This window comes from Malus sylvestris, chromosome 9 (assembly GCF_916048215.2).
Source record: "Malus sylvestris chromosome 9, drMalSylv7.2, whole genome shotgun sequence".
In the NCBI taxonomy this organism is placed as follows: Eukaryota; Viridiplantae; Streptophyta; class Magnoliopsida; order Rosales; family Rosaceae; genus Malus; species Malus sylvestris.
The window spans coordinates 829966-851988 of NC_062268.1; the positions used below are offsets into that span (position 1 = coordinate 829966).

The window sequence follows — 22023 nt, forward strand, 5'->3', positions numbered from 1 at the left end:
CAATGGGCACTGGGCGTGTACCTGTTGTACCCCAAAACATATGGTGGATGACACACCCCATCCCGAAGGAGGGCATGCTGGGCGTCACGTGAGTGTGACGTAACCATTTACACAGTTCGGAAGCTTTAAAAAAAATACAATTACCAAGATGAAACACCCGAGGATGAGTCCTACTTTTGTGAATTCTGTCAGAACACCGCTGGATTCCTCGTGGCCACCAAAGCTCTGCTAACTAGAACCTGGAGGGGCGCAAAACAAAATTGAGTGGGTCAGTAAAACAAAGTTTTTCGAAAACTTTTCTTTTAAAACATTTCTAACCCCTCGCTGTAAAACCTGTATACTTTCCCAGAAAATAGCATAATAGCATAATACTTTTCATAAATCTCAAATCATCAATTTTTCTCAAAAACCAGAAAGTATGCCATGTTATAATTTCAAAAACAGAATGAATGATCCATCAATGTAACAGGTGAAATGGTGAATTAACCGGAGACCCTACAGTTGGTCTTGTACAGTTAATTCTATAGCTCAACATCCAATTCAACCGGAGTCACCTCGGTGACCTGTACGACACTACACTGCATATAAGTCGGAACTACCTGAAGTAGTCTGTACGACATGAATGGTGTAATAATACACTCTAGTGCTTCTCTCATCAATCATCGGCGCGCATAAACTAAGGTCACCCACTAGTCGGAATCACCTCTAGCGATCTATACGATAATACGACTAGCATGTTGGAACCCTCACATGGTATGTACGACATTCACCTACTTGGATCCAAGGCGAGCGTGCGGTGCAGTGAATAATATAAGCACTAACACCAAGGGTGCAGGTTATGAGCTATCAACATAATATACATCATCAATGATTCACATGAATAATATAAAACTCACCTGATACTTACCTGTGCATCCACAGCACCAATTCACATATATATATGCATCAATTATCAATTCATATAACTCATATCATTCATATCATGCATGCATGGCATTTTAGAAACATACTTTCATTAAAACTCAATTTATGGGAATTTCAATAGCATATAGGTATAAACAGAAAATACTGCCCACTCACCTGGAGTTCGCCCTACAACTCCCTAGAACAACACATCAAGGCGTCATGACGATCGCTGCCTAGAACAATAATCAAATTCAACCTCATAAATCATATCGATAGAATATATAACTTATATAAAACACGTCACTACGTAGTTCGATTCGGAAGATCTGCAACTCAGATTTCAAATCCATAACTTCCAGAGGTCCACAATATACCTCTAGGACATCATCCTAAAATTTCATTACCATCCAACGGTCGGATCTCCGTCAATTTCCAAAACCAAGTGACGGATAACATTCTATTTTATGAACTTACAACTCCAATTCCGAAAGATCCGTAAATCGGATTCCCGATCCGTAAGTTCCTATAATCCTAAAATATTACGTATTACAATGTATCAAAGTTTGGTGACGATCAAACGGTCAGATCGTCAATTCACATTTTCACCTAACCACGAATCGAGACGAACTTAGGTTCAATTACTCAATTTACGTCCATCAATTATCAAAACTGAATCTAGAACCTTAAAAACATGCTAAGAATGACATTGGTGGGCCATTGGCCACGCGCCACCGCACGGGCCGCCGTGGGTGGCGGTTGGCCGCCCCGGCTCGACGGAAAATGCAACTATTTCCAAAAATTCTCAAAAAATACAGAATTGAAGATCTCAATGAGTAGAGTAAACTTTATACCTTAAGCCAAGACCAATTTGGCTTGGAAGCACTTCAATTTCACCAAAACCGTGAAGAACCCTAGAATTGGGTGTTTTCAATTCGACCTTCAAATCAACTCCACCGTCCAATTCAATGCTTGGGCTTTGTTCCAGGTCCTAAGAGGATGCTATGGGTGTTAGAAATTGAAAGAAAACGTTTCAAGTTTTGAAGAAATTTCACACTAAGCTACCGCACACCCCTCACGGTTTTAATCAAATTTCAAGGCCAAACTCCTTGATTTTTGGGGTGTAATAGGAAGAGGGAAGATCATAGAGGGTTTTCCAAGTGATGGATTGATGTAACTCACCGGAAAAATGACGAAATGTCGACGGAAATGGGTGAAGAACACCGGCGGGACGCGCGGGTACACGGGTTGGGGAAAACTCGTTTGTTCCTTCTCTCCCCCGCTTCTCGCCCTCTCTCCTTTCCTCCTTTCCTTCCTCTGGTTGGCCAGTCAGCTTCCTCTCTCCTCTCCCCATTCGGCCTCTCCTCCTTCTTCTCCGATTGGGCAGCTTTGCCCAATCTCTCTTTCTCTCTGTTTTCTTTTTCCTCTCACGCACACACACATACAAAACTTTCTTTCTCTCATCCCAACCATCCATTTCAAATTCCTTTAATCTGGGCCATCCAAATTTTAATAATAAAATTTATAAAATGCCCAAACTTCAAATTTTAAAATCTTTTTCGTTATAACTCCAAATTACGAACCGTCTGCGCCCACGCTTCCGTAGTGGCGAGTATTACGAGGATATGTCAAGAAAACAAATCTTAGATGGCACGACACAACGATTAACCTCGAATAATGCACGTACCTCAACGGGCATTTTTATAAAATCCTTTATTAAAACTTTAAAAATTCTTAAAATTAGGGACGGATTGTCACAGTGGACCTATATCAAGCCTCCCTCAAGGAAAAAAAGTGTCAAGATCAACTTTCTCAACCAGGCTAGACCAATGATTGGGAGAGTCACATTAGCATTTCTCAAAGTTATGTTATCCATTTCATGGGAGAGAAGAAATTACATTAGGAAGACCTATAAAAAAAACATAATGAAACGCTTAATTACATATTTAATGAAACAGAAAAGTGAGAGATCAGATCGATGCCTATTAGAAAGGGGGAAATCAAGTTCTATGTTTTTCATTAACAAGTTTAATCTCACCTGAGCATTGTCGTATAGTACACGTGCAGCTAGACAGTAAAGGAACTTTGTTGTGGATGCGCAGTGAGGAGAAAATCGCGACTCCCAACTTGTTATGTCTCAGCAAAGGCATTAGGTTACAACTTTAGGCATGCTCAAATGCATGGGTGTAATCTGGGGGTTAGAAACGGATGGAACTCGATATGTATTGAATCGGACTCCTTCAATGCAATTTCTTGCCTGAGGGATTTGGCAAAGAAGGGCAGTTGGGATGCTTTTCCCATTCTCAGAAAGTGCTATAGATTGGGAATGGCTTTTCAAGCTTGCCACTGGTCTTGGGTTCCAAGACTGGCCAACTCGGTCGCGGACTTTTTGGCGTCGCGAAAGTGTAGGGAAGTATGTGATCACATTTGGGTCAATCGACCCCCATCTTCCCTGGCCCATGTCTTATGCAATGATGGTCTTCCTTGCCCTCCTTAATTGTCTTTTGGTAATTTGAGAATGGACGCTTTAGCAATAGATGCGGCGTTTTGGTTCCCTTGTACCTTCTTGTACTACTTTCTGTAGTTCTTGCTGCTGTTTGTTTGCACCTTTGGTAGGCTTTCTTGTAACCTGTTGGCATCTTTGCCCGGATATTGTATATCTTGTTTCCAAAAAAAAAAAAAATCCCAAGTTGGTACTTGTTAAATCTTTTATTGTTGACCAAAAGGGAAGTGGTCAGCATGTGTTATCACGTGCCCTTCACTGTTGGCCTCAGGGACTTGGATTTCTTAACTTAAAATTTTCCTTTGAACGAAATGCGCATCTTGACCAAAAAAAAGAAAAGAAATTCATCTTTTTTGACTTTGATCTTACAATGTAGAAAATTTTTAATATATTCGAAATATGGGTGTACATTACATGCCAAATATAAGTGGAGGAACATTTTAAAAAAGACATTCTTGTATTTATATAATGACACGTAACATACTGCCATTTAAGTGTTACTGAAAAATCTCTTCTTGGGATGTGCTTGAAATTATGAGAAATATGGGAGTTTCCAACTTTATAGTTGGATTTTCCAAAACCAAGTTTTTACTAATCTGAATCTTAGTTAGACTTAAAGCCATTGTACAGATGTCAAAGATTTGATAAATTTTGATGTTCGACCACCCACTCACAAGCGAGTGAACTGTAATATTAGGGTTTGTACCTACCCATGATCTAAGTGGGACCTAAATGTACAGAGGCTGACTGCTTTGTGAGTCGGTCAAACTTTTTATCTAGTCCGATTTTCAGCCACATAAATTTCTTCAAAGAGTATTATCGAGAGAATTCATATAGTTTGGAGGTTATGGTAACTTTTTTTTTTTTCTTCATTTTGAAATTCAAAACAAATCTTATATTCGATTCTCTCTCATTTCGTAAGATAAAAAAAAAAGTAAATTAATGAAAAGGATTTTAATATTTTGAATTTTAACCAAAAACCAACTAATAGTTTCATTTAATGGTTATGTCAAACCAGCCCATTAAAATTGGCCCAAACAAAATAATTTATCGAACTACCAGTTTTACCCCCTAACATCAGTCTTGCTCCAACGTTAGGTTTGACAAATGCCGTTGCTAAGCTCTGCGCGACTGCGCCCATGGAGGTCGTCTCCATACTATGCCCATTCAAAAGAAGTATTTAATAGATATACATCTGATCCTCCATTTCAAATTTCTCCAAGTACTCCCGTACAAATTGATCCAATTGCTATCTATTTTCACACTTCGACAACCTAATTCCCGTCCACCCCCTCTCTCCCTCTCTCTCCGCTCACCTCCTTCCCTCTCTAAAATCCCCATTTCCAAGTCCGATTCCGATCGAAGCCTCATCAATCAACAAAAAGGTACTCAAAATTCTCAAACTGTTGCTAAATTAGGATTGATATTATGTAATTCTTCTTCCTCTCTGTTTTTTTTTTCGATTTTTTAAGAATTATTCTGTAAAAACCTGTTCCATTTTTTACTTTTGATTTTGATTCATTGGTTACACAGCTGATTTTTTTTTTTCTTTAAGTATAATTTGATTGCTTTAGTTGCTTCCATGATAATTTGATGATGTTTTACTCGTGATAGTATTGGAGAAGTTTGGCTCTTCACTAATTTTTAATTATCTTTTGAGCTCCATGAATTGGGTTTTGCAGTAATTAACATAATAAACCCAACACGTTCCTACACATTCCTAGTGATATTAGTACAAAACCCCTACCATGTTTGAACCGCTGGTTTAATCCGGGGGTGTCAAAACTCGAAACTTAGTAATTGGACACGGGGTTTAAAATCGTAACGTTTTTTTTGGTGTTTGTGAATGAAAATCATGGATTTGTGCATGAAAATTTATGTGGTGTTATTGTTGTATCTGTAGGTGCCCTGTAATTGTGTTTTTGTTTCATGCATGTTCAGTTTAAGAAATAGTGATAGTTCTCGTGCTCAGTTCTAGGTTCAATTTAAGAAATCGTAATAATATAATGTTCAGTTTAAGAATAGTATATCCAAGAACCCTCTCAATGATGCATGCGCACATTTTATCTTTTAACTATCTTGGAAAATTGCAAGGGTGAAGTGCTTTCCATGTAGCTCAAATCATCTCAACTTTGGTTTTTGTTCCTTGTCAATTATTCTTAGTATTATGTTTTCGTTTTGTAAATTTTCTTTTCATATTGCCACTGTTTCGATGGTCTCTTCTTTGCAGCCCTTTACAGCTTGAGTATGGAGTGCTTCCGTATCACAAATTGAATTGTTCATTGCTTCCTAATCTCTGTTTTCATTTTCAATTCCATTCGAATTCACCATTTTTTCGAATCACCATATTAGGAGTCTTTGAGGATGAAGGAATTTGGGGCTATTGGGTTCTGGATTTATATGGGGGGTGCATTTTAGCAACGACAAACGGCTTCGGAACGAGAAATTATTGTTGTGTGAGTATGCATAATCAGGAACAGCTTCGGAATGAGAAACGGCTGTGCACAACATATCACGAACGGCTTTGGAACAAGAAATTTTCTCTTCAGAGAGACCTGTTTCTCAAACGGTACCTCGTGATTATGGCTTCTTGAGATGTATGTGACCGTACCGACGCATCTTTCTTAACAAACGCATATAACATATATACAGAATCTATAGTGCATGATGGGAATTTGAAAAGCTGCATTAGCTTTCTATTGTTTAAAAGGACAAAACGGAATTGGATAACCACTCATGTCACACTGATATTGGCCTCTAATTTAATAGATTATACAAGGTTTGTATTGGCCTCTAATTTCATAAACTGAACACAAATATTGTCACTGTTTCGTAAACTAAACACTGACTATTTATCAAACGAACATTAGTATTATCACTGTTTCGTAAACTAAACATTGACTATTTCTTAAACGAAACACTAGTATTAACACTGTTTCGTAAACTAAACACTGACTATTTCTTAAACGGAACACTAGTACTATCACTGTTTCGTAAACTAAACACCGACTATTTCTTAAACGGAACACTAATACTATCACTATTTCATAAACTAAACATTGACTATTTATCAAACGAACAATAGTACTATCACTACTTCGTAAACTAAACATTGACTATTTATCAAACGAACAATAGTACTATCACTGTTTCGTAAACTAAACACTGACTATTTATCAAACAGAACACTAGTACCATCACTGTTTTGTAAACTAAATACTGACTATTTCTGAAACGGAACACTAGTACTATCACTGTTTCGTAAACTAAACATTGACTATTTATCAAACGAACACTGGTACAATCACTGTTTCGTAAACTAAACACTGACTATTTATTAAATGGAACACTAGTATTATCACTGTTTCGTAAACTAAACACTGATTATTTCTCAAACAGAACACTAGTACTATCACTATTTCGTAAACTAAACACTGACTATTGATTAAACAGAACACTAGTACTATCATTGTTTCGTAAACTAAACACTAATTATTTCTCAAACGGAACACTACACACACACACACACACACACACACATGAGTTCAATTTTATAATGAGATAGATCCAAGGCAATTGCATGAGACTTCCAAACATAATTCAGACCAAACATAATCATAAACTAGTTTCCATAAAAAATAAAAAAACATAATCATAAACGTTGATGTGAGTCTTGCATTTTAAGTTGATCCAAGAAATCTTCCCTTAACCTTCATTATTTTGTAGTGATTTGTGTAGAAGTTTGAATTATACAAGTGAATGTGCAATGTGATACACTCGGTGAAATTATGTCATTTTCCAATCTAAGGTTCATTATTTTGTAGTGATTTGTGGAATTTTTTTTTTAATTTATTTGATGGGAGGCGAGGCAAGGAATTGGAGATAATTAATTATGTTGGGGGTTAATTGATATCGACTGGCAAAAGTTTTTTTATTTTATTTTTATTTTTGACGAATCCTCTAGAAAATGGCATATTTGTAAATAAATGAAAGTTTAATTCTAACAAAAGTGGGCTGACGGAAGGCAGGGGCATGGATGGAAAATGAATTTCTTATTTTGCACGTGAGGCGTCCTTGTTTTGGTTGTTCTTTCTAGTTTTTGTCCTTTTTCATTAAAGTTTAAATTCTTTTTATTAAATAAAATTAGTAAATAATTTTTGGTTAATAAAAAGTTTGAAAAAACCTTTTTCATTAAAGCTTTCATAAAAAAAATGATGTGATCAGTGGAGAGGACTTGAATATTTGATATATTGGTGAGTGGTGGAACCTACGATCTTCATAGCCAACTTGACCTATCAATAAGACAATGTGTTACATATGATATATGAGACAATGCCGCGTGTCGTGGCTTGCTGGACGGGATGCTGGGTGTTGGGTACTTTCGTAAATACGTGTGCAAGACTATGTTTTGTACAACAATATTCTATTTAAGAAAAATATTTTAGGTAAGTAATTTGATATAACGACTTTAGTATTTAGGTATCGAATTCAATATTTATGTGAATTGAACTAATATTTTCGATTTACCAGTAGAGTAAATTATTATTGGACTAAAATGCTCAATCTCAGTAGTGTCAAAGGACAACTTTAAAGTCTTATTCCACTTAGTGGGGTCTTATTCCGCTTAGTGGGGTCGATTCTATAAATCTCACAACGCCACTGCACTCGGTTTTAGACTATGTCCTCCATTAGCTCTAATTTCTCATGTCTTTTCTTAGAGTCTCTTTCCAACTTTCCAAGTCTTTTTATGTCTTCTTCTACTTCTTTTGTCATGTGTCTTCGGCTCATAGTCGCATTTTCTACCTGCATCATCTGTAGGTTTTCGGTTTACATGTACAAACCATCTTAATTAATTTTTTCTCATCTTATTTTTAATTGCGGTCATTCTTATTTTATCTTAAATATCATTGTTCTTAATCACATCCGGTCTCATCTAATAAATATTTATCATGAAATAAATTGATAACAAGAAAGCATTTCCACTTCTTCAGCTAAAATTAATCCTATTATTCCAACAATTTTCTGTTTATAAAAGGAGTCTCATAAAACAGATGAGAGAGGAGAGTCGTTGGGTTTTTCTACACAAAATGGAATTTAGTGACCGACTTACTTTAATTTAAGGGGTGTGATATCCACACATCCTATTTTACTTTTCACACACCTTTTTAATTTTTAACCGTCGGATCGGATGAATTGAAGAAGATCAACGAACAAAAATTATCAAGGATGTGTGAAAAGTAAAATGAGATGTGTAGATAACACACCCCTAATTTAAAGCTTTCTCGAAGCAATAGATTTTTTGGATGGGCCAAACGTCCAAAACCGCCTCAACCACCAGAAAAAATAAGGAGGCTGATTGTTTGCCCTCTTTTTTCCATACCCTTCACAGTCCTTCATATTTGTGCGGTCACGGTTAAGTTACGTTAATATTTTATATTTCTATTGCTTTTTGTTTTATTATTTATATTAAAAAATTAATATAAAATGTTGACATGGCTTAACCGTGACCGCATAAATAGGATGAGATAAGAATGGTATGGGAAAAGGAGGGCAAACAATCTGCCTCCAAAAAATAAACGAAAGTAGCAATTCTATTCAGATTTCTAAAACTGTTTTCTTTATCCACTAGTGCCCTAAGTATTTGATACAAGTAGCTGCTTGTTTTTTTACCTTCTTTAAAGGCTTAACCAGAAAAACTTAAATAAACAACGGGGGTGCAATGTTCCATTTTTATAAAAAAAATTAAACAAATATATTGATATGTTATCAACTATCTGCATGTTATTCATATTATGATATTATCGATATTCCGATAAGGTATGCTATCAACCTTCTAATTTGGTTATTCTTGACTTTTCTACAATGTAGCACAATTGCGTTTTGGTTTATTTTTATAGGGTGAATCGAAAGGTCTTGGATTCTCTGCCCTCCCATTTCGGTGCCCTCCCCGTGCCCTCCTGTTTTGTGTGGTCACGGTTAATTCATGCTAACATTTTATATTGTTTTTTATAAAAATAATAAGACAAAAAAAAAATAGTAATATAAAATATTGACGTGGCTTAACAGTGACCACACAAACAGGAGGGCACAGGGAGGGCACCGAATTGGGAGGGCAGAGAATCCAAGTCCGAATCGAAAACTAGACATTTCAATCATCGAGCAACATTAAAGAAAGATAAAGAGAGCCAAAATGAGAAGGTTTGATTAGGAAGGTCATATAGCCTCCCCTACTTTGATTACACAGTTATCGATTTGTCTATAAAAGTCTAGGTAGAAGGTAAACGAAAATGTGACAGCATTTTATTTTATTTTTTCAGGTAAAGCCACAAAGTCAATCCCACTTCAGCATTGCTATCATGAAAAGTGACAATCAGGTAGTTTTATTAAAAAGAGAAGGAAAATACAATCTGTCAAGAGGGATATATAAAACTTAACCTTGACCATGATAACAATCATAATAAACAAAACCTTCAACAACTAATACAAGATATAACAATATGACAATATCTTATTTGGTGGTCGGACGAGACAACTGATCAAGGCGTCACACGTAAGTTCTAACTACATGGTTGTCCAAAAAATCTTCAAATGACGAAACTTGTAGCTCAAGTTTCTAACACAAACAACAACAAACAACAACAACAACAAAGCCTTTTCCCACTAAGTGGGGTCGGCTATATGAATCCTAGAACGCCATTGCGCTCGGTTTTGTGTCATGTCCTCCGTTAGATCCAAGTACTCTAAGTCTTTTCTTAGAGTCTCTTCCAAAGTTGTCCTAGGTCTTCCTCTACCCCTTCGGCCCTGAACCTCTGTCCCGTAGTCACATCTTCGAACCGGAGCGTCAGTCGGCCTTCTTTGCACATGTTCAAAATCACCGGAGCCGATTTTCTCTCATCTTTCCTACAATTTCGGCTACTCCTACTTTACCTCGGATATCCTCATTCCCAATCTTATCCTTTCTCGTGTGCCCACACATCCCACGAAGCATCCTCATCTCCGCTACACCCATTTTGTGTACGTGTTGATGCTTCACCACCCAACATTCTGTGCCATACAACATCGCTAGCCTTATTGCCGTCCTATAAAATTTTCCCTTGAGCTTCAGTGGCCTACGACGGTCACACAACACGCCGGATGCACTCTTTCCATCCAGCTCGTATTCTATGGTTGAGATCTCCATCTAATTCTCCGTTCTCTTGCAAGATAGATCCTAGGTAGCGAAAACGATCGCTTTTTGTGATCTTCGCTAGATTGCTCCGGTCATTAGTGTGGATAAGTATATAAATGGATAGAGATAGGAAAGCAAACACAAGATGTACGTGGTTCACCCAGATTGGCTACGTCCACGGAATAGAAGAGTTCTCATTAATTGTGAAGGGTTTACACAAGTACATAGGTTCAAGCTCTCATTTAGTGAGTACAAGTGAATGATTTAGTACAAATGACATTAGGAAATATTGTGGGAGAATGATCTCGTAATCACGAAACTTCTAAGTATCGGAGTGTGGTGTCGTCTTGACTTGCCTTATCTGTCTCATAGGTAGATGTGGCATCTTCTCTGGAAGTACTCTTCCTCCATCCAGGGGTGGTATCTTTAACTGGTGGAGATGCACAAGGTAATGTATCAATTTCACTTGAAGCTTACTTGTAGTTTCAGGCTTGGTCAAGCGCGATACAAACCATGTAGTAGGAGTCCCCCAAGTCGCCGAGCTAGGGGGTCTGCTGAAAGAGGTGACAGACAATGTAAGCAATCAGAGCTCCGACTGATTGTTCACCTTCTCCCCATCTTACAGCAGCATGAAGGATAAAGAGAAGAAAAATGAGAAGAGATGATATGAGATACTTTTGCTTTTGAAGAAGTAACTTTCCACAGGCTTATTCTTGAACTGAGCTGGAGGGTTTTCTGGTTTCCTCCAGAGTATAAGGCCGACTGAAGAATTTGAGGGTCAAAACAAGTCCATCAAATCTAGAGTACGTTCCACCCTGCTGATATGGGATACTTTTGCTTTTGACAGAGTAATGAATGTATCGGCACGTGTGCTGTTACGCTTGTCTCCACATGCTTCCTTGTATCCTTCGCACTTGCCCTATCTGTTCCTCAAGCAGATGCGGAATCTTCCCTGGAAACATAAGATGTTGAAGATGAGTACTCGAGAGCAATGCCAGGTAAGTAATCAGGTAAGGGGTTCCAGGCAGTCAGTTCCTGGCTGGAAGCTTGATTCCAAGTGCTGACTGATTGCTCTCTTTCTCCTTGTCTTGCAGGTAAAAACAAGGCCAAAAGAAAAGACAGGAAAAAAGCATGATATGGGATACTCTTGCTTTTAACCCTGATGATATGAGATATTCTTGCTCTAGTATAGCTTGTTTGCAGAGGTATTATCGGGGGGAAAGAAAGCTGAATATTTCGAAAGGCTTCGTTGGGAGTGCCCTCTCAGATATGATGAAGGGTTGAGCATTTTTGCAGGTCTGCCTGTCCGTTGGGGATGGAGGTCGACATATATAGGAGTCTCCCTAACAACAAGTAGTAATGCTATTCCTTTACCCTGCTTGGTCATAGCACGGTAGTGGGAGCTGCCAGTTTCACGTGTTTTAACTCTGTCAGAGCACTTTGAAAAAGTGGTCTGTGGTATCTGGCTCTCGAGATTCGGAGAACGATGCCTCTTCGATTTTTGAGAAAGCAATCATGCTGGGGGTATGACTCTCGAGATTCGGAGAGCAGTGTCTCTTCGATTTTTGAGGAAGTAATCATGTTGGGAGTCTGGCTCTCGAGATTCGGAGGGTGGTGCCTCTTCGATTTTGGAGCAAGCAATCTTGTTGGGAGTGTTGTCTCGAATGTGAGTAAAGGTTGGGCATGTTTGCTAGTCTACCTTGCCACGAAGCACAAAGGTTGACACACAGGGACTTTCCAATTATCCAGCAATGGTACTGTTCCTTTACCCTCTCTTCGATTTTGAGAAAGTAGTCATGTTGGGAGTCTGGCTCTCGAGATTCGGAGGACGGTGCCTCTTCGATTTTGGAGCAAGCAATCTTATTGGGAGTGTTTTCTCGAATGTGAGTAAAGGTTGGGCATGTTTGCTAGTCTACCTTGCCACGAAGCACAGAGGTTGACACACAGGGACTTTCCAATTATCCAGCAGTGGTACTGTTCCTTTACAGTTGTGGGTAATAATATGGTAGCTAGACCTTCAAAATTTATGTGTCTAAACTTTTGTTAGTGCTGTTTCTTTGCTATTCTTTTACCTTTCTTGGTCAGAGCGATGTAGTGGGAGCTGCAAGCTTCACGTGCTCAACTTTGGCAGAGAACTTTGGCAAAGTTATTTGTGGTACCCATGAGCTATTGTTGCGTGTGGGAAGTGGGTGATTGAACAGTAAGATTCATGTGCTTTCTACTTCACCAGAAGTCTTCGACAGAATGCCCATAATTTCTGCAAAGCTGAGTGTGCGTGTGACAGGTGTTGACAAGGCTAGAAAAGTAGGGCCTCTTCGATTTCTGAGATCGGCCCTCGTGGTCTCTGAGCAGCCCAGCTTTTGAGAAAGCGAGCGCCTCTTCGATTGATTCGGAGAACGATGCCTCATCGATTTTTGAGAAAGCAATCATGCTGGGGGTCTGGCTCTCGAGATTCGGGGAGCAGTGTCTCTTCGATTTTTGAGAAAGTAATCATGTTGGGAGTCTGGCTCTCGAGATTCGGAGGGCGGTGCCTCTTCGATTTTGGAGCAAGCAATCTTGTTGGGAGTGTTTTCTCGAATGTGAGTAAAGGTTGGGCATGTTTGCTAGTCTACCTTGCCACGAAGCACAGAGGTTGACACACAGGAACTTTCCAATTATCCAGCAATGGTACTGTTCCTTTACCCTCTCTTCGATTTTTAAGAAAGTAGTCATGTTGGGAGTCTGGCTCTCGAGATTCGGAGGACGGTGCCTCTTCGATTTTGGAGCAAGCAATCTTATTGGGAGTGTTTTCTCGAATGTGAGTAAAGGTTGGGCATGTTTGCTAGTCTACCTTGCCACGAAGCACAGAGGTTGACACACAGGGACTTTCCAATTATCCAGCAGTGGTACTGTTCCTTTACCCTTGTGGGTAATAATATGGTAGCTAGACCTTCAAAATTTATGGGTCTAAACTTTGTTAGTGCTGTTTCTTTGCTATTCTTTTACCCTTCTTGGTCAGAGCGATGTAGTGGGAGCTGCAAGCTTCACGTGCTCAACTTTGGCAGAGAACTTTGGCAAAGTTATCTGTGGTACCCATGAGCTATTGTTGCGTGTGGGAAGTGGGTGATTGAACAGTAAGATTCATGTGTTTTCTACTTCCCCAGAAGTCTTTGACAGAATGCCCATAATTTCCGCAAAACTGAGTGTGCGTGTGACAGGTGCTGACAAGGCTGGAAAAGGCTGGAAAAGTAGGTGCCTCTTCGATTTCTGATATCGGCCCTCGTGGTCTCTGGGGAGCCCAGCTTTTGAGAAAGCGAGCGCCTCTTCGATTTTTGAGATCGGCCTTCGTGGTCTTTGAGCAGCCCAACTTTTGAGAAAGCAAACGACTCTTCGATTTCTGAGATCAACCCTCGTGATCTCTAAGCAGCCCAGCTTTTGAGAAAGCAAACGCCTCTTCGATTTCTGAGCAGGCGCCTCTTCGATTTCTGAAGCTTCGTCGAGTGCAGATTTTTATAGGGGCTGGCATTAAGTTCCAAAGCACACTTGAATCTCCACCAGTAGAAGCTTCATTCTTGCACTTCTAAGATCTTGATTTGTCCGACCTCTTCTCTCTTCAACACCTTTGAAAATGTCTGGCCCCTCCGACCGTCGTTTTGACTTGAACCTTGTTGAAGAGGCAGCCCCGCCTTCTCCAGACAACATATGGCGCCCATCCTTCGTCTCCCCTACTGGTCCTCTTACCGTTGGGGATTCCGTGATGAAGAATGATATGACCGCTGCGGTGGTGGCCAGGAACCTTCTCACTCCCAAAGATAACAGACTACTTTCCAAACGGTCTGATGAGTTAGCTGTTAAGGATTCGCTGGCTCTCAGTGTTCAGTGTGCAGGTTCTGTGTCTAATATGGCCCAACGCCTATTTGCTCGAACCCGCCAAGTTGAATCATTGGCGGCTGAAGTGATGAGTCTCAAACAGGAGATTAGAGGGCTCAAGCATGAGAATAAACAGTTGCACCGGCTCGCACATGACTATGCTACAAACATGAAGAGGAAGCTTGACCAGATGAAGGAAACTGATGGTCAGGTTTTACTTGATCATCAGAGATTTGTGGGTTTGTTCCAAAGGCATTTATTGCCTTCGTCTTCTGGGGCTGTACCGCGTAATGAAGCTCCAAATGATCAACCTCTGATGCCTCCTCCTTCTAGGGTTCTGTCCAGTACTGAGGCTCCAAATGATCCCCCTCCGATGCCTTCTCTTTCTGGGGCTCTACCGACTGCTGAGACTTCTCCTAAGCAACCTTTGTGAAGGCTCCCTCTTGTGTGCTTATTTTGACTCATGTATATGTACATATTTGTAGCTTATCGGGGATATCAATAAATAAGCTTTCCTTCATTTCAACGTATTGTGTTAAATACACCAAAGCCTTCTTCGCTAAGTTCTTTGAATTTTCTTTTGTTAAAGCTTGTATGTTGAAGGTTTCTGAGTGGAGCATGTAGGTTGGGGTAGTGTTCTCTTAATTTCCCGAATGAGGAAAACTTCTCGGTTGGAGACTTGGAAAATCCAAGTCACTGAGTGGGATCGGCTATATGAATCTTAGAACGCCATTGTGCTCGATCCTGTGTCATGTCCTTCGTTAGATCCAAGTACTCTAAGTCTTTTCTTAGAGTCTCTTCCAAAGTTTTCCTAGGTCTTCCTCTACCCCTTCGGCCCTGCACCTCTGTCCCATAGTCGCATCTTCTAATCGGAACGTCAGTAGGCCTTCTTTGCACATGTCCAAACCACCGTAACCGATTTTCTCTCATCTTTCCTTCAATTTCGGCTACTCCTACTTTACCCCGGATATCCTCATTCCTAATCTTTTCCTTTCTCGTGTGCCCACACATCCAACGAAGCATCCTCATCTCCGCTACACCCATTTTGTGTACGTGTTGATGTTTCACCGCCCAACATTCTGTGCCATACAGCATCGCCGGCCTTATTGCCGTCCTATAAAATTTTCCCTTGAGCTTCAGTGGCATACGGCGGTCACACAACACGCCGGATGCACTCTTCCACTTCATCCATCCAGCTTGTATTCTATGGTTGAGATCTCCATCTAATTCTCCGTTCTTTTGCAAGATAGATCCTAGGTAACGAAAACGGTCGCTCTTTGGTATTTCTTGATCTCCGATCCTCACCCCTAACTCGTTTTGGCCTCCATTTGCACTGAACTTGCACTCCATATATTCTGTCTTTGATCGGCTTAGGCGAAGACCTTTAGATTCCAACACTTCTCTCCAAAGGTTAAGCTTTGCATTTACCCCTTCCTGAGTTTCATCTATCAACACTATATCGTCTGCGAAAAGCATACACCAAGGAATATCATCTTGAATATGTCGTGTTAACTCATCCATTACCAACGCAAAAAGGTAAGGACTTAAGGATGAGCCTTGATGTAATCCTACAGTTATGGGAAAGCTTTCGGTTTGTCCTTCATGAGTTCTTACGGCAGTCTTTGCTCCTTCATACATATCCTTTATAGCTTGGATATATGCTACTCGTACTCCTTTCTTCTCTAAAATCCTCCAAAGAATGTCTCTTGGGACCCTATCATACGCTTTTTCCAAATCTATAAAGACCATGTGTAAATCCTTTTTCCCATCTCTATATCTTTCCATCAATCTTCGTAAGAGATAGATTGCCTCCATGGTTGAGCGCCCTGGCATGAACCCGAATTGGTTGTCCGAAACCCGTGTCTCTTGCCTTAATCTATGCTCAATGACTCTCTCCCAGAGCTTCATTGTATGACTCATTAGCTTAATACCCCTATAGTTCATGCAATTTTGTACGTCGCCCTTATTCTTGTAGATAGGCACCAAAGTGCTCATTCGCCACTCATTTGGCATCTTCTTCGTTTTCAAAATCCTATTGAAAAGGTCAGTGAGCCATGTTATACCTGTCTCTCCCAAAAGTTTCCACACTTCGATTGGTATATCGTCTGGGCCTATTGCTTTTTTATGCTTCATCTTCTTCAAAGCTACAACCACTTCTTCCTTCCGGATTCGACGATAAAAAGAGTAGTTTCTACACTCTTCTGAGTTACTCAACTCCCCTAAAGAAGCACTCATTTCATGTCCTTCATTGAAAAGATTATGAAAATAACCTCTCCATCTGTCTTTAACCGCGTTCTCTGTAGCAAGAACCTTTCCATCCTCATCCTTGATGCACCTCACTTGGTTTAGGTCCCTTGTCTTCTTTTCCCTTGCTCTAGATAGTTTATAGATATCCAACTCTCCTTCTTTGGTATCTAGTCGTTTATACATATCGTCGTAAGCCGCTAACTTAGCTTCTCTGACAGCTTTCTTCGCCTCTTGCTTCGCTTTTCTATACCTTTCACCATTTTCATCAGTCCTCTCCTTGTATAAGGCTTTACAACATTCCTTCTTAGCCTTCACCTTTGTTTGTACCTCCTCATTCCACCACCAAGATTCCTTTTGGTGTGGGGCAAAGCCCTTGGACTCTCCTAATACCTCTTTTGCTACTTTTCGGATACAACTAGCCATGGAATCCCACATTTGGCTAGCTTCCCCCTCTCTATCCCACACACATTGGGTGATTACCTTCTCTTTGAAAATGGCTTGTTTTTCTTCTTTTAGATTCCACCATCTAGTCCTTGGGCACTTCCAAGTCTTGTTCTTTTGTCTTACTCTTTTGATATGTACATCCATCACCAACAAGCGATGTTGATTAGCCACGCTCTCTCCTGGTATAACTTTGCAATCCTTACAAGTTATACGATCCCCTTTCCTCATTAGAAGAAAATCTATTTGTGTTTTTGACGACCCACTCTTGTAGGTGATCACATGTTCTTCTCTCTTCTTAAAGAAGGTGTTGGCTAAGAAGAGATCATATGCCATTGCAAAATCCAAGATAGCTTCCCCATCCTCGTTTCTCTCCCCAAAACCATGGCCACCATGAAAACCTCCATAGTTGCCTGTCTCCCTGCCCACGTGTCCATTTAAATCTCCTCCTATAAATAACTTCTCCGTCTGAGCAATTCCTTGCACCAAGTCTCCAAGATCTTCCCAAAATTTCTCCTTCGAACTCGTATCCAACCCTACTTGAGGTGCGTACGCACTAATCACATTGATAAGTTCTTGTCCTATTACAATCTTGATTGCCATGATTCTATCTCCTACCCTCTTGACATCTACAACATCTTGTACCAAGGTCTTGTCCACGATGATGCCAACACCGTTTCTCGTTCTATTTGTGCCCGAATACCAAAGTTTAAACCCTGAGTTTTCTAGATCCTTTGCCTTACTACCAACCCACTTAGTTTCTTGTAGGCACATAATATTTATCCTTCTCCTCACCATAACTTCCACTACTTCCATAGATTTTCCCGTTAAGGTTCCTATATTCCACGTTCCTAAACGCATTTTGCTCTCTTGAACTCTACCCTTCTGTCCTAGCTTCTTCACCCTCCCCCGTCTAATAGGATCAAAGTACTTCTTTTGTGTGTCCCGGGTAAAGTTGATAGGAGCATATGCTCCCAAACAACTTTGAGTGGAGTCGTTCGAAAAGAAGTTTCTATGGCCCCCTTGCTCATTTAACACTGCATCCGGGTGCCGATGGAGATACAGCGACCCTTGCTCACTTATCACTGTGCTCAGGCCACACAGCGCGCCACTTACGGGTGACGCCCTAGCTTTAGCGCGATTTTGTTCTGGATTCATTTTCATAAGGATTCGACGTGATCATGGAGTGCCGGCTGTCGACTACCTGACGCCCTCCCCCTCCTCCTTTATCCGGGCTTGGGACCGGCCATGTAAGACATAGGCGGAGTTCTCAAGTTTCTAACACACGCACACAAAAACCCATATCATGTCCAAGCCCTAAGCGTTGGCAGCGAAACAGATCATGACAATAACAAACCGAATATTTCTGTTAACTTACATCCAAATTAATATAACTACTTAGGAGGATAATAATACTGATGAATTGTATACACTGTCTGCAACACTGTGAGAACCAGCAGAATAAGCGCCGCAACCAAAGAAATAATCGCCCACGGCGAATTAAAATGATCGCGCCTCAGCTTTTCCATCCACTTGTTCCACCTTCGGTTATAATGATCACTCACTTTCTGGCAGAGATTCCCGTAATAGGATCCCATGACCGTCGTGTCGTTGTACAGATCGTTGAAGAACTGCGCAGCATCTTCCGAGCTCAACCAGTTTTCAAGTATTTTCTCGTCGGAAAGAAGGTCGATGTCCTTGCTTGAATTGATGAGATTATCCATCAGGACGGCGTAACTTGTTATCATGTGAGGGCAGCTGTAGTAGCATTGCTCGAAGGCGATGAGGTTCCTGAAGAGCGGCCCTGTCCGCTCGTCGATTACTAGTCGTGGCATAGTAATAACCCCTTTATCGAACTTTATGTCCAATATGCAACTCGAAGGTTTGGAACTTTTTTCGAATTTAATGCCAGCTTCGGACAGAGTTGTTACGTTTGGAATCCTCGGCATCTGTGTCCCCTTGCTCTGGTTTTCAAACGGGGCAACGATCACGGTTCTTATGAGATCAAGTATGTGCAGGAATTTGGGATGGAGTTCCTCACTCCGGTTTAAAATGTGATTGTCCCCGAGGTATTCTATGAAGAAGTTGAGGACAAGGTTGGTGAGGGAGGAGGCATGTCCTTCGCAAGTAGTATTCTTCACCGCGGTTAAACTGTATATTCGCTCGAGAACAAACCATGGTAGCTGATTTTCTAGCAGGAGAAGGTCATGGTAAAGATATAGCCGAATGCCGGACATACGGTAAACGGGGTCGTTCTCGTCATGTTGTTCGTCGGAAGGTCCTTTTCGAAATAGTTCGATTAGGAAGCATCCGTCGAGTACCATCATCTCAACAAATTCTTTCTTGTTGAGATCCAATGGCTCTGCGTAACAATCGCGAGCGCGCTTGTCCAAATCCACGACACCTTCGATCAAGTCTGGCAAAGTCATGCTTGCGTGTAAGAGAAGGCGCTGTAAGTACCAGCGCTTCACATTTTCCATGAGTCGGAATCGACGGCCACCTTGGCCACGGTGAAAGGGTCCGATTGAGATGACGTCAGGTTCGTATGCTTGTACTTTTTTCCGCCGAATCTGGTCGGGAACTCTGAAGATGCTGCATGATGCTGGCACTGGCGAGTCATTGAGAAGGTTTGGTTTGATTTTGTTTGTCAATTCTTCTACAATACACTCTATGGGAACGGACTTCATGGCAGTACGATCATCAACTTCGCTAATTTCTCTCTCACTCTGCATGACTGTAGATATTTTTAAAAATTCTGAATCAAATTGCAACGAAACAAATTCTGAAGTAATTTTTAAAAATAATAGGGTTCTTTAAAGAAAGACCATTGAAACTCCTATTTTCCAAACAAAAACCTACCTAATGTTAAACATTCAAATAAAACCCAAATTTCAAATAGACTACCATATAGACAAATATATAATCAATTATTACAACATATTTACAACTTATGCCACAAAACCCTAATTATGTTAATAAATATTCTTAATCACGCTAATTATGATTAGCAATTAACCCCATATGGAAATTTTACCTTTTTTGTTTCATAAATATTATTAACATATATATATATATTATATTAATTTATCCATATTCATAAACAATTATAGGCACATTTTTCGTATGAAAAAAAAAAGAATCCTTTGTACGATTAGTTATTTTGCATAAAATAATATTGTTTGATAAAAAAAATCAATTAATATTCTTTTATTTTTAGGTAAATTATTTAACACAGATTATTACATACATTAGCCATATTTTATTTGTTATTATATATGAGTGTTAAAAATAATTTATCTATATTTATATGTAAAATATAAGTAAATTAATTTTTTTGTAAGAATTAAACAATAGGTAAATTATAAGTACATTATTTATTTATAAGAATTAAACAATATTGTAGGTATATTATGTTTCTAGAAAAAAAGGAAAATTGAAATTCATAAACAAAAAGTGGTAGATAAATTATGTTTTCAATCAAACTACATTCCTTTATTTTGTCGGTAAATTTTTTTAAATGCATCATTACATATATTGGGCACATTTATATTAGATTTAGTCGGAATTATATATTGTAGGTACATTATGTTTGTATAAAAAAAGGTAAATTAAAATTCATAAACAAAAAGTAGTAGATATATTATTTTTTAATCAACTTACATTCCTTTATTTTGTAGCTAAATTATTTTACGTGCATTATTACATATAAAATGTAGATAAATTAATTTTCAATCAAATAACATTCTTTTATTTTGTAGGTAAATTATTTTGCATGTATTTTTACATGTACTGAGATTATTTTATTACTAACACATATGTCCAAATAATTTACCTATATTTTTATGTAAATTACTCCATAGTTCCCTTTCAGTTTCTATTGGTAAGAAATTAACAAGATTAAATTAAAATTGTCTAATTTTATGCAAATTTGGAAAACAATTACGAAATCTTAAGGAAAATATAACATAATGTTTATTTATTTATTTATTTTGCCAGAAGCATTAACATACAGTTTGTTATGATAAATTAATATGCAATGAATTTAAACATTAATGCATTTTGTTTTTTTTCATTAATCTCTCCCTTCAAATCTGCATAGAATTAAATGTATACATTAAAATTGTAATTAGGGGTATTTTAGGCATCTGGAAAATGCAAAATGTGTAAGGTCAAACAAAATTAATGAATTTGCTAATGTGAAGCCTAGTCATTGGGTTTTATTCAAGTAAAAATACTATGTCGGGTTTTATGTGAAGAAACTTGAGTTTCAAGGGCTAAAGTCATATTTTCAGAAAAGGATAATACTTAGTGCATTCACTTTGAAATAGACAAACCCTTATATTCCTGATAATCACAGTTTGACACGGGTGTGGAACGATGAACTAAAATGGGATAGGAACCATGCACTTGAAAATTTAACAAATGCAATTATGTAGGACGTTAATTAGAAGAGGATTCAGCAGATCAAAGTGTAAGTCTTTTATAATACACACACTAAAAATACTAACCTTGAGAAGCCAATGATATGAACAAGATTCAACCACGAGCAGCAATTAAATAAGCAAAGATCTTTCTCTCTCTAAATGCCTTATGCACTCCTATATGGGGTAGGGTTTTGTGCTAGAATATTATGTATGAGAATGGAGATCTAAGCTTTATACATATATATATTGCCCATAAGGAAGCCCTAATACGCACCTTTAACACCTCCAAAATTTTTAACAAAGAACATAATTTTTTCGTTGCACAAGCAAAGAACAATTCTCACTCTTTAAGAATGTAATTTAATTTTAAGGCAAAAATTCAACCACACTAAAAGAGTGGAGTTTGTTTCATTTTTCTAGCATCGTATAGAAGAAGGGTGGAGTTTTGAATTCAAATATATCTTTCACATTTCACCAAAAAAAAAAAG

General features: G+C 39.0%; 1 protein-coding gene and 2 long non-coding RNA genes across 7 annotated transcripts in view; 2 read left to right on the plus strand and 1 right to left on the minus strand.

The window, feature by feature from the left end:
• Positions 1 to 22023, minus strand: part of LOC126634641 (UPF0481 protein At3g47200-like) — a 44468-nt gene that overhangs the window by 5722 nt on the left and 16723 nt on the right. Inside the window, exons 1-2 of one of the 5 annotated variants that reach the window (XM_050305176.1) lie at positions 21620 to 21771; positions 18455 to 19845 (exon numbers count right to left, since the gene is read on the minus strand). The exons of 2 other annotated variants lie outside the window; for them this stretch is intronic. In XM_050305176.1, coding sequence (XP_050161133.1) covers positions 18506 to 19843 — 1338 coding nt within the window. In that variant the 5' untranslated portion in view covers positions 19844 to 19845; positions 21620 to 21771 and the 3' untranslated portion in view covers positions 18455 to 18505. Of the gene's footprint in view, positions 1 to 18454; positions 19846 to 21619; positions 21772 to 22023 lie in introns of those variants that run through there. 2 more of the 5 variants (XM_050305177.1, XM_050305174.1) reach the window with 2 other exon arrangements.
• Positions 1 to 22023, plus strand: part of LOC126634647 (uncharacterized) — a 43207-nt gene that overhangs the window by 5284 nt on the left and 15900 nt on the right. The window contains exon 2 of the long non-coding RNA XR_007627412.1: positions 18800 to 18898. This is a non-coding gene — a long non-coding RNA (uncharacterized LOC126634647). The remainder of the gene's footprint in view (positions 1 to 18799; positions 18899 to 22023) is intronic.
• LOC126634646 (uncharacterized) lies at positions 4539 to 6136 on the plus strand. Its single transcript, XR_007627411.1, has 2 exons — positions 4539 to 4791; positions 5759 to 6136. It is a non-coding gene; the product is annotated as an uncharacterized LOC126634646 (long non-coding RNA).